The sequence below is a fragment of the Molothrus ater genome, chromosome 19 (genome assembly GCF_012460135.2).
Source record: "Molothrus ater isolate BHLD 08-10-18 breed brown headed cowbird chromosome 19, BPBGC_Mater_1.1, whole genome shotgun sequence".
NCBI classification, from domain to species: Eukaryota; Metazoa; Chordata; class Aves; order Passeriformes; family Icteridae; genus Molothrus; species Molothrus ater.
Window position 1 is genome coordinate 6,118,901 of NC_050496.2, and position 12,629 is coordinate 6,131,529.

General features: G+C 43.9%; 1 protein-coding gene across 20 annotated transcripts in view; it reads left to right on the plus strand.

Moving 5' to 3' along the window:
* CACNA1G (calcium voltage-gated channel subunit alpha1 G) overlaps positions 1–8,067 on the plus strand; it is a 148,032-nt gene extending 139,965 nt beyond the window's left edge. For 16 of the 20 annotated variants that reach the window (XM_054516866.1, XM_036394463.2, XM_036394466.2 and 13 more), the window contains one exon: positions 3,438–8,067. In XM_054516866.1, coding sequence (XP_054372841.1) covers positions 3,438–4,292 — 855 coding nt within the window. In that variant the 3' untranslated portion in view covers positions 4,293–8,067. Of the gene's footprint in view, positions 1–1,505 lie in introns of all 20 variants that reach the window. The other 4 variants (XM_036394476.2, XM_036394477.2, XM_054516868.1 and 1 more) reach the window with 4 other exon arrangements.
* The last annotated feature ends 4,562 nt before the right edge of the window (positions 8,068–12,629 follow it).

Here is a 12,629-nt window from a genome sequence, read left to right on the forward strand (position 1 = left end):
GAAACTCATTCTTAACTGCTGTGATTTTTTTGGTGCTTGAAAGGACACAAGGATTGCAGGCTCCATCCCAGGCCAGCCCTCCTCTGACTCCTCTTGTTTTCCAAAAGAGAAGTGTTTCATGGAAATTGGTTATCTCATATGCATCCATCATGAGACGCATACTAGTTTTACAGTGAGAATTGAAAATTAAAATATTTTTTCATCAACTGTGAGCTTTTAAAAAGTTTGACTTTATGCACAGCAGAACATGTTTTATTTTGTAGCCAGTTTTATCTCTGGTTTTTGCCTGGCATTGATTTAAATCCTGATTCAATCAAAAATCTAAGGGATCTAATCAAAGATTCCAGTCTGGTTGATTGGAAGCATAAGTTTAGACTTATCTTTTTTTAGTAAAATACTTAAACTTGTGCTTCACTCTCACATTTTTAAGCATATTTCAATGATTGTGCAGCTGGACCAGGACCAGAAGCACATCTGATTCAAAAACTCTGCTTTATTCAGTATTTCCATGCCTTATTTTACATACACAAAGGGGATCAGTTCTATTTTTTCAAAAGCAATTTCTTTCCTGTATAAAAATATTCCCATTTCTTTCATCTTTTAATCAACATTGACAAATTAGACAGTTGATTCATTAAGCTCTAGAAATGGATGTGAAGTACCAAGGTTAACAATTACATTAGTCTGTAATACTAAATTGACATAAGGAATTCCTTGCATGTATTCATTTGCATGGGGTTGGCCAGCTATCCCAATCACCACTAATGGGGAAACTAATTGATGTCATGATTCCAGTTCATAACCACTCTCTCTTGCTTTCTAATGAATAACAGACCCATCCTTTCAAAGCGATCTAGCCAGAATGAATTACCATGTTAGACATCTCCAGTCTAATTTTGTTCACCTCTTTGATGGCTTCCTTTTGTAGACCTTTTCATAAGTTTAAGTCAATTTATTGTCCTCCTTTTCTCCCTCTCCCTGCTCCTTCAGTGACATGAACATGCTCATGGAGTGACAGGTCAGAGAGCAAAGAGTTTTGTGGCAGTGAGCTGATACAGTCCATTGGCAAACCCATGAGGGGTTGCCTTGGGCAGGCTCCTGAGCAGCAAGGAGCTCCCAGTCTGGCTAATGAGAGCAGTGAGGTTTTTCTGGTGATATGCTGTTACTGTTAATTGCAATCTAGATGGCCAGACACTGGGAAACTTGGTCCTTTAAAAGGCAAAATTCCCTTTACAGCCGCAGCACTTCTGCTTGCTCAGGTGCTCTCTACTTGACTCCTTTTTATTGCTACCACTAGTATCTCACTAGCACATCAAATAGCCCAAACTGGCAAAGCAGTTTGGTTTTCAGTACCCAATTATCCTTATCTTTACATATACTGCATGCAATTCTGATTTGGCTTTTTTTTCCTTTTCCTTTTCCTTTTCCTTTTCCTTTTCCTTTTCCTTTTCCTTTTCCTTTTCTTCTTTCCACTCATGCCCTCTCCTCTCCTGAATCCATAATAGATAAACCTTGTCCATCACATACCTGGTCCTTTCACTTTCCCTGAACATTAAAACCTGTGTGTTTAACCTCCCTTTCCCTCCAGAGTGCTGGAGAGCAAGCACAGCCCCCACAGTAACGTCCAGTTTAGACTCCGGGATGTTTGACAATTAGCGATGCACTTGCAGAGGAAGATGAGTGGATCGGATGCTTTGGGAAAACATTCGCGCTGAGGATTGTGCTCCTCGGCCGTGCATGGCACAAAGGCTTTTCTCCAGAGGAATTCTACCTGAAATTAAACCTATATTGATTTTGTAGTTCCAGGACTCTGTATCAAAGGTGTAGCCCACACCAAGCTGTGGCTGCTACAGGTGTACACCCCTCTGAGATGGCAGAGGGTCCTTTTATTTTTCAAACAAACCACTAAAACCAGTAAAACATTTGTACTGTTACTACTAACAACAACCACAGATGCCTGTATCATAGAGAAAGAAAGAGCTGGTGGTGACTAATACTGTCGTGGTGTGCAACACAGGTTGGTGTGCAAGCAAAAGTAATGACAACAATTACTTTTTGCTTCGGTATTCAACTTCTGTGTGGTCTGTGTCTCTTTTCAGGATATGAACATGATTTCTTCTCCCAAATACTCATTAAAACTACTGGTGCTGAGGAGACCAGAATAACTTCACTCCTGATTGATTAGTTGCCAGCATTATGCTGTGAAATTTTAACTAGAAAGGATTCACCAGCACTGGATGAAATTGTTTGCCATATTAAATATTCTCTGAGTTGTCCCCATTGACAAAGGGAGCGCAATGTGCAGATGCTGCAATAGACTATGGTGTTTCTGTGCACACATGGATGCACTGCAGCTGATGAGGGCTTTGCTGGATAGAGATCATTTGGCTCAAATGATCCTTGTGGGACAATATTTATATAAAGTGTATGATCATTTTGGGGTGATTTGTCACAGAAGTATTCCTTAGCATGAGGAATTTCATCATTTCATCTCCTTACAGTTTTCTAAAGGACTGGGACCAAGTGTACGCATTTCTTTCAAATTTCCCTGTGAAGATTTTTATCTTTAAGATCATTTAAAAGTCTTCTCAAACAGATACTCTGCCTTTAAGGGCCAGTTAATGTGGTTGATTTATAAAGTCTTTTGACAAGGCCTTTTGACAAGTGAAAAGGCAAAGCCTTCAAAACATGCCCAAGGTTCCTTCTGCCAGTGGGCATTGATGCTGAGAAAGGCTCCAGACAGCCAAGGCAAAATGTGCCTTAGGAAGCCTGAACTTAAGCATCAGAATGAATTGAAATAATTACGGATTATTATTATTAGTCCAGCTTTGGATTCCAGTGCTTCCAGCTTCTGCCATAAGATGGTGCAGAGTTGTGGCTCCAGCCTAGGGACCAAAGCCAGGGACAGGCTATTGCCTTGATGCTGGCACATAGCAGAGTTGCTCTGGTGTTGCTGGCTCTGGGGATCCTATTCCAGGCCCTCAGCATCACCTGAGCTAGAGAAGGGAATACACAGGCTCACTTGCACATCTTTCTCTCCTGCTCACACCTGTGCTGCTGAAATTATGGAGGGCTTTGCTGTAGACCTTCATCCTTATAACAAGAACATAACAAGAACATAACAAGAATGTGAGTAAGTTTGGGTGGGGGCATTCTGGTTTTGCAGCCCTCCATCCTTAGAGGAGAAAGCTAAAGGTCAACCATTTAGGAAGAGTGAAGGGCTGTCACACAGGGACAAACCCACAGATCCCTGACAATGAGAACTGGTCGAACCCACAACACAGGTTGTTATAGGAGTCAGTGGGTCTGTGCTGAGGGATCTCAGCAGAGCTGAGTGCCCTTTAAATGCTGTGCCTTGTCTGTACTAACCTTTGTTTGGTCTGTCTCTCTCACCTGGCAACTCCTCTCCTCCCCAACCCCTCTGCGCTCTGATACAGATGGCTATAAGGAATGACTCTCTGGATAGCAAGGAGAATCTCCACACCGAGGTGAGTGAACTCTCTGACCCAAATGTTCCCACTGTGCCCAAGGAGGAGTCACCAGTGGCTCTGATGCCCTCAGAAGTGAATGAGTTGGCTGCCTGGAGTCGGGCAAGTGTCCATACGCAGCAGCATTCCCACAATCAGTATAATATTTCAAAGCAGGCACCAGCATCCTGTGCTTGTGCAGACTCGTATCAGGAGACCCCTGAAGATTCAATGGACCAAGAAGCATCTGAAATAAACAGCTCCTCAGAGCCTTTCACTTCAGAAACTTGCACAGCCTTGAGTGCCTGTTCGGAGGGTCAGCCTCTCACACCTAAGAGGAACGTGGGCAATACTGGCAACGTGATACTGAAGGACCTGAAGAAATATCACAGTGTAGACACCCAGGGTCTGCTAAAAAAACCGCCCTCTTGGTTAGATGATCAAAGGAGACATTCAATAGAGATTTGTTCCATAGAAAACAGCCCTCAGCACCATTCCACGTCCAGCTCTTCTGGCTTTATAAGTCAGGTGGTCAGTGAAATGGAATGCTTGCAAGGTACACGGCAGAAGAAGAAACTGAGCCCTCCTTGTATATCTATAGATCCACCTGATGGGCAGAGTTTGGTACCTAGGGGATCCCACAGCATCTCACCTGCCAGTGGAGACGTTTGCTTGAGGAGGCGTGCTCCATCCTGTGAGTCCAAGGATTCAGTGGATATAGGGGATTCACTGCTTCCAGACAGTATGTCAACATCTCCTACCCCAAAGAAAGACTTGTTGACACTTCCTAGCTTTTCCTTTGATCAAACAGAAATGGACCCCTGAGTTACTTTTCTGTTGGTGCCAAATGTCTTCTTCCTTTCATGTAATAGAAAAAAAATCATAAAAACTCTGTACTCCAAAATGGCACTGGGTAAAAAATTTCCAAAGAAAGATTAAAGAACCAGCTGGTTAAAAGAGTGGTTAACCTATATCACGCTTACTTAAGCATATGTTCTGCTTAGGTAAAAGCAATACAATGTGCAGAATCTATATGTATATTATATTTTATTAAATTAATTGAATCTAGTATCATGGGATGTAGTACATTTTGTCACTAAAGACTCATTTAATTTTCTTCTATTTTATGTATCTCGGAATATTTCTGAGATAAAGTTGGTTTTTACGAATATTTTAACCTAAAAAGTATATATTTATTCCCTTCTCGTTTTGTTTTGTTTTGTTTGGGTTTCATTTTGTTTTGCAAAGCACAAAATGTAGCTAATTAGTGCGTTACAGAGGAAATGTATCCCACAGTCAGCAGTAAATAAGGATTATTTAATGTAATATATTTTTCCCCTTGAACTTCGATGATATTCTGGGAAAACAATTGTTTGTGTAGTACAGAAAAGCAGTTGCAATTTTTTAAACAAAATATTCCAATCTTGCATAAAATTGACATTCAGAGTATGAAAGCAAGTGCTCAGACCCAGGAAGGTCCAAGATGCTGATGTCTGAAGATGGTGAAGGCAGAGCCATTTAACAGTACAAGATACTGAATTATGAAAGGATCATAGTGGATGTTATAGATCATCCACTGGCAACTCACAAAATCATGTCAATGCTTAATTTTCATGCATTCCTAGGGAACAGACAACAGACGCCTGTGGTCACTTCCAAGATGTTTTTGCAGTGTTTCCAGGATGGACTTTTTATTTTGCTGAGTTTTAGACCTCCCTCATCCCTCTGTTTTCAGTGGAGCTCCTTCTCTCTGCACTCTGTGGAAAAGAGAGTGAGATCAAGTTTAAGACTTGCAGTGGGTGAAATCAGGGCAGACATGGCACAACAATAGGCTTAAGCGCATGCCCAAAGTTAAGCTCTTGCCTAGAATGCCTGGAGGTTGATCACATTAAAGTAATTCCTGAAAATTAAAATCATATGCTCATGTTCTACTGAATCAAGGCACTTCTGCAAGTTATTTTACAGAAAGTCTGCAGGTACCGAAATGACTACTGGTTTTCAGTAAAATAGCCAGGTATTTTGCTATCACTGCTAGAGTTAATTTACATGACCCCAACTGCAATTTTATTTCCAATCTATCAATAGCCTTAAGCAGCAACATGATGATACAAACTGGATAAACCCAGAATTCATGTCCTTACTTTACAACATCAATCATCTCAAAAATTACCTGTTTACTCCTGTGCTAATGTCCTCTGCCAAAAGCAATCTGTAAAACTGGACAGCACAGCCTGAAAACCACTCAAGGTTGGCCCCATTCGACACCTCATGACTGATGGAAGCCAGACATTAACTCCACTCCACTTCCATGAAATCACATTAAGATGTAAGCTAAATTAGACTGCAGGCATGCTTTGAAGTGTGCCAATAGTCAGAGGCTTGAAACCAAGTCCACAGATCATGCCAGCACAGGCAGGAGGAGGATTTGTGCTAATTCTGTCAGTCGGGAGTTTGTAAATTTTGACAACTACCAATCTTTGCAAATCACTACAACATGCTGATGTACAGCCTTTTATCAATTCAGAAATTAGGCTGTTTCCACCGCGTGTATCTACATTAGCTTGGAGTGTACACACAAGGAGAAGATGCTGTTCAAACCCAACACCCTATGTGAGGCCCTAGGCCCCTTTATTTTCACTTGAGGATGTTTACTCCATAAACAATCCCTACTGATTTACATGTCCACGAGAAATGTAAGGGTTTTCAGCAGGAAGTCAGGCAATCGGTGTATTTGAAGTAGGAGGATTAACATTCTGTACTATTTAGTGCAGTTAGATTAATTCTTGGCTGGGACATTTTTCCCCTCTTCACCACAGGCCCATACAGAGCCCGCTCTCTTTGATATGCTAGCCCAAATCCAGAGTTAAGCCTGTCTAAAGCAATGATTTCAAACAAACCTTTCATCACTTCTTCCCCCAGATCATATTTAAGGAAATAATAAAATTACAGTGCATTAAGCCTGAGAAATATTCTTAATCCCTTTTTGGTTTTACACCCAATAATGAGCCCTAGCTTTTCCTTTTACATGTGCTAAATAGCTTGGAAACTAGCTAGGCCACTAAAATTGCCATCCCTGGTACCTCAATGATTAGGATTGTGTTCACATAGCTGGAATGATACTACTTTTCCGATCCTTCCTTACAAAAAACCCACTGAACATTTTAGCTTGAAATCATGGCACAAAGCAGTGATGTGACGTCAATCCAAATGTTCAACTCCAAACGTAACAGAAAGCCTAAAGGCTCTTCTATTTTAATCCTTGGGTTTTTGCCTACTGACAAGGTTTGTGGAAGTAAAAAAAAGTTTACATCATACATTAATATTCAGTAAAGACTAGCAAATAAAAGATACTCTATGATGATGCTTTCAGGAAAAGAATTACATGTAAAATAGATTGTTTTCTAAACCAGATAAGTTTTTTCTAGATGCCCTTTTGAAACACAAATACAAATGTACTGCAGCACATGCAATAATACTCAAATAATTTTAAATACCTTCGGGAGGGTTTTATAGAATTTGACTTTTTTAAACAAAATGTACAAAATCCACAGGAATTCTGTAGAATGGTTATGTTGATAGAATTTTTTATATTTTTGTAGAAATCTATAGAGAAATTGTTAAAAGTCTGCGCTGCATCTTGGCAACAGAAGCAGCTCTTATCTTCGAGTTTCTTTTTGTAAACCTGGAGCGAGGCCTGCTCTGTTACAACATGTGGAGCATAGTTTCATAGCCTGCATCCAGGTTGTGTTCGGGAGTCAGCAGCTAAGCTGAAGTTCCACAATATTGCAGTGCTATTTACTGTCCAAGAACTGTACCCACATAAAACACACCCCCATCTCCCCCCAAAGCTCAGCCCCTGTCCATGGTAAAGTAGTTGCATGGCTCCCCAGCTCATTCAAGCACACCAGCACTTTACTACTGTAGATTTACTGTATGCAGATGGGAGGAGGATATTTTGTTACTGCCAATCTGACACAATGGGGGAAAAGAGACTGCAGACGTGTCTGGAAAAACATAAATTCTGTTCTTGCAGCCCCTAGCACATAGAAGTGATTTTTCAAAACTTGGTTAGAGGTTTGTACTGTAGGTATTTTGGAGGAGGACAAAGAACACTGTTTTTGACTTCTGTGGATTGCACTCAGCACTAGGTGTATTCAAGGAGAAAATAAAAAACAAGAAAAAAAAAACAAACACCAAAAGCATTACCACTGTAAATTAGGCTATGCCCAGTCTCCCCTTTTCTGCCCCTTTGGCTATAATAACCCATGTACACTATTACACAAGGTGAGTAGAGTAGGTGCAGTACCATAGCAATGTCCATAACAACCTAGTATATATGACAGAACTTTGTATTTAATAGTTAATATATTGTTATACTGTATCAGGTATATCGGCCAAAACAAAGTCTTTTGGTCGGGGCAACAAAAGATGGTACTCATGGAGAAAATTTGATTTGGATTTGAGAATTGGAAAAAGGATAGGATTTTTTTTTTAAGAAAAAAAAAAGAAGAAAAAACAAGTGTAAATCTTTACAACTGACAAAAACAAATGTGTCCTATTAAAAGCTTTTGAAAATAAAAACAACGGTGCATTTCCCTTTTTTTGTTGTTGTTGCTGATGATAATCCGTATCACTCCAGGCAGTCAAGTCTTTGGTCATGTTTTAATTGTGAACAGTTGGAGAAGGTATCAGATAGCAGTGGCAGCCAGGAGGCTGGAAGGAAGATTGGGAAATGATGGCCCTTTGTGGAGCAGTTTAATGTGTCTGCAAGCAAATCTGGCCCTGGACACTGCCCAGGGTGTGCAGAGTGACCAGCAAGATGATCGGCTGTGCCCCTGTGGATCCCTCTGCCCTGGCAGGAACAGCCCTGTGCAAGGCTTGAGGATGTGACGACTGCAGCAGAGAGAGCTGCAGTCAATGGGGAGAAAGGACTGAGGAGAAGGGACAGATCCGGTTTGTCTGTGAAGAGGAAGATGCTGGATTTTTCCACCCATTCACATCTTTGGGATTTCCAGCCTGAAATCCAGCAGCATTTCCGGCTGTCATTTAACTCTTTGCAAAGGAGGAGTTGGTGGGCATGGCGCTGCCTGGAGGCTGAAGGGCAGCAGGGGCTCAGAGCTCAGGTACTGCTTAGGTATCACCAGAACATTTCATAGAATGGTTTGAGTTGGGAGGGACCTTAAAGCTCATCCAGTCCCACCCTGGATGAGGGTGGGACTGGATGAGCAATGGGCAATGACATCTTCCACTATCCCAGGCTGCTCCAAGCCCTGTCCAACCTGGCCTTGGACACTTGAAGGGATGGGGCAGCCACAGCTTCTCTGGGTAACCTGTGCCAGGTCCTCCCCACCCTCACAGGGAAGAATTTCTCCCTACTGTCTAACCTAAACCTGCCTGCCTTCTGTTTGAAGCCATTCCCCGTTTTGTCCTGTTGTTACAGGACTTTGTTAAAAGGCTCTTCAGAGGTTTTTAGTGAATGACCTGTGTAGCTGCTGACATGAAATCTCCTCTCCCCTGGGAAGCAGCCACTAGAGGGAGGAACCAGACACTGGGCACTCTGCAGCCCTGCTCCTCACTGCATGGAATGATCTGATTTCTCTGCAGCAGGAGAGACCCTAAATTGACACCCAGAGCAGTTTTGCTGTCTAGAGGATGTTTTGATAAAGTAATCTCTCAGTAGAAAACAGCAGGAAGGATACTAGTCCTTAAACAGAGGGAAAATGTGGATCTGTTCAAAATCCAGTGCAAATCCACACCAGGTGAGCTCTGTGATATGTCTGTGTTGTCCGGGCTGCTGGGCCAAACACACCAGGCTGGAACCAGTGAAATGCCTTCCCAGCCCTCCGGTCCTGGAGGATTCACAGGGCATTAAGGTAAGAGCTGAGCCAAGGAAGCAGAGCCTCCTACAGGCTCAAGCACTTCACACCCCTCTGTTCTCAGGTGAGTCCAGTTCCTTATGGGTAACAACAAATCACTCCCTTTCCAACATCGGGGTCCAGAGGAGCTTGTGAGAGGGCTTGTTTCTCTTCTCTGTTTCATGAGTGTTCCTGTATGAAGCTCTCCTGCTGAGTTTTGCTGTGGTTTTTCAAAGGCTCCAACCCAGGCTGGCTGCTTATGGGTGTGCTCTCAATTTCCTGAGCTTGGGCATGGCACTTTGTTATTCCATTTCTTGAGTAATTGGGATGACACATGGAACCAGGTTGCTTTCTATGTAATGGTAACCATGCCTAGGGAAGCAGCACTAGCACTTTGAACTTAATTTATTTCCTGGTTCAGACAGGTGACCATGTCCTGCTTCAGCAGAGCAGTGTCCCACTGTGTGCACACCACCTCCCTCAGCCAGAGCTCTGCTAAGCCCTTCAAGATGAGAAATAGGAAAGGCTTGTTTGTACCTTCTGTATTTCAGGCATTCCAGAGATACAAACTGAGACACAGAAACATGTCTAAAATGTGACCTGCACTAGAATGCCCCCAAATAAAGTCGGAAAAAACAATTTAAAGAGATGGCTCCCCTTATCACCACCAGCACCGTGTAAGGGACCCGCTGTGACCAGCTGACAGAAGTGAGGATCCTGCAGATCAAAGGGTTAAGGCCAGGGAAGTTTTAGGGGGACCAAGCCCCACTGCCCGGAAGTGGGCGAGCGTCCGATGCCGGCGATGTCCCACAGACACGGCGGCAGCGCCGGGCGCGCTCCAAGTGCGGCGTTTTGCTCCCACCTAGTGGGCGTAGGGCGAGGGGTCGGGCGAGCTGCCCCCCTTACCGGGGCTGGGACCGTCTGTTACCAGGGAGAAGGCTCAGCAGGACCTTCTGCCCTTCTGCCGCCCGTCAGGTGCTATGTTCCCGGGTCGATGCTGCAGAAACAGCGCCTGATGGTATTTTTTATCAAAAATATATCGGTGTTTGGTATCACAGAACCATTCAGGCTGGAAAAGCCCTCTAACATCACTGACTTAACCTGACACTGTCAATGCCACCACTAAACCATTTCCCCAGGTGCCACATCTGCTTGTCTTTCAGATGTCTCCAGGGATGGTGACTCCACCACTTCTCCTGTTCCAGTGCCTTAGCACCCTTTCAGTGACGATATCTTACCTAAGATCTAATCTAAACCTCCCTGGCACAAATTGAGGCCATTTCCTCGTTATTTTGTTTGTTACCAGGAGAAGGGACTGACCCCCAGCAGGCTGCACCCTCCTGTCAGGGAGTTGTGGAGAGTGACCCCAGAATTTGAGGTGTGGCCTCACCAGCACTCAGTACAGGTGTTTGGTCACTGCTGTGATTCTGCTGGCCACTCTATTGCTCATACAATAGATAGGCTCAGATTTTACCTTCTTGACCAAATAGTTTCTAATTCTGAGGACATTTTCAATCACTGAATTTATAAAAATACCAATTATGGGAGGAGGAGAGGAAGGATTTCTCTCACTGTGGCAAAGCCCTGTGTGCTTGGCACTGTGCAAGCTGCTTAAAGCCACCATGCCCCTCACATCCATCAGCACTGCCACTCCCTGGCTGCTTCTACAAAATCCAGAGAGACAACGATCCATCCTGGGGCTCTCTGGCATCTCAGAGGCTGTGGCAGCACCCAAGAGGTATGCTTGTCCCTTCACATCCTTTTAAACATGTGAAAAACACAGTGCAGGGTCCCCTGTGGGGCTGTGCACTCACAGCAGCTCCGATCCATCCACAGCCTGTGAGCTCTAGAGGGCTGTTTAACCTCTGCTTGGCCCAGTGTGGGAGGAGGGGGAGGATCAATCCAGCCCTGTGCCATCGCACAGGGTTTGGAGTTTGGCCGGGCACAGACCGAGTGCCTGTCACTAAATGGCAATGCCACGAAGTGGGAAGTGCCGCCGGCAGATTTGTGAGCACAAGTTCAGGCTGCACATGAGGTCTCCGAAACCTGCAGTTCCTGTTTGCTTTGGTGTGGTCATCAGCGAAAGCCTCGCTGGCATTTTTACGACTGAGGGTGATTGGGTCTTAAGTTGGTTTTCACATGTTGTATTCAATGCTTTAGTTACATTTAAAACACACTATTATAATCCTGCAGCATCCTCTGGTGTTTTCCATTACTGCTTGAGTCCCTGGATGCCATAATTGGCAAGTTTTTAGAGGTCATGAATAGATTATCTTTCCATATCTATTAAATACTTTAAATAATGCAGCCAGAGACCCTGACGGCTCCAGCTGGGAACTGGAAAGGATGGTTAAACCACTTAATTGCTTACTGTGCTAACAGTTATTTTGTGGAAACAGAAAGCAGAATACAACTGTTTTGGGGAAAACCAGGAAGAAGTGAGCATAGGAGTCATTCTACAAAGAATATACACTGAAGTGGACAGCATGTGCCATGCTGGTATCTACAAAGGCAGCACAGAACTGCACTGCCACATGCCACCAGTTCAGTATGGCTAAGGGCTGGTGACAACTGCATGTTTGTTCAAACAAAGCAGGACCAGGTGTTTGTATTTATGCAACCACTGTGTGCCCATTTTTTGGTGAAATCCTGAACAGCTTCAGCCCATTAAAAGTAGGTGGAGTTTGTGGGGCGGCCAAGTTGGCAGGGGAGAGGATAAGCTGTGACAATTGTCACAGGCTAAAGTAGGATAGTTTGGGCCTTAGCTCCAGAAGGCCCAAGTGCTGTTTGCCTGTGGATGTTTGTCCATCACTCTGAGCTCCACCTGCAGCCAAGCCACTCACAAGCCAGAGCTTCTGCCAACCTCCATAGGCACTTGAAAGCATGTCTGTGGGATTATCTAGCAGGTGAGAGAGATGCCCAGTGCATTTAGAGTTCAGCTACTCACAGCTGGAGCAGCTCCAGGATCACTTAGGGGTGATCTCGGCAGTACTCAGCATGTCTAAATTCTCCTGGTCATTGCTCTCAGTATGAAGTGCAGGAGCACTCATGGAATGGGGCAGGTTGGTATTACACACAGTGTCCTGGAGGAGTCATACAAACACCATTTTCTCCTTTCACAAAGACTTGATCAATTATGTGGACCCACCTCACCCTGCAGTATGAATGGCCTTACAGTGCAGCTACAGGCCAAATGGAGTGTGGACCAAAGTACCCTGTGCTGGCTTCCCAGGGAACTGCCACCTCTGTACCTCCAGCCAGGGAATCTTACCTTCCACTCCTACAAAGCCACGTAGCTGATATGTGC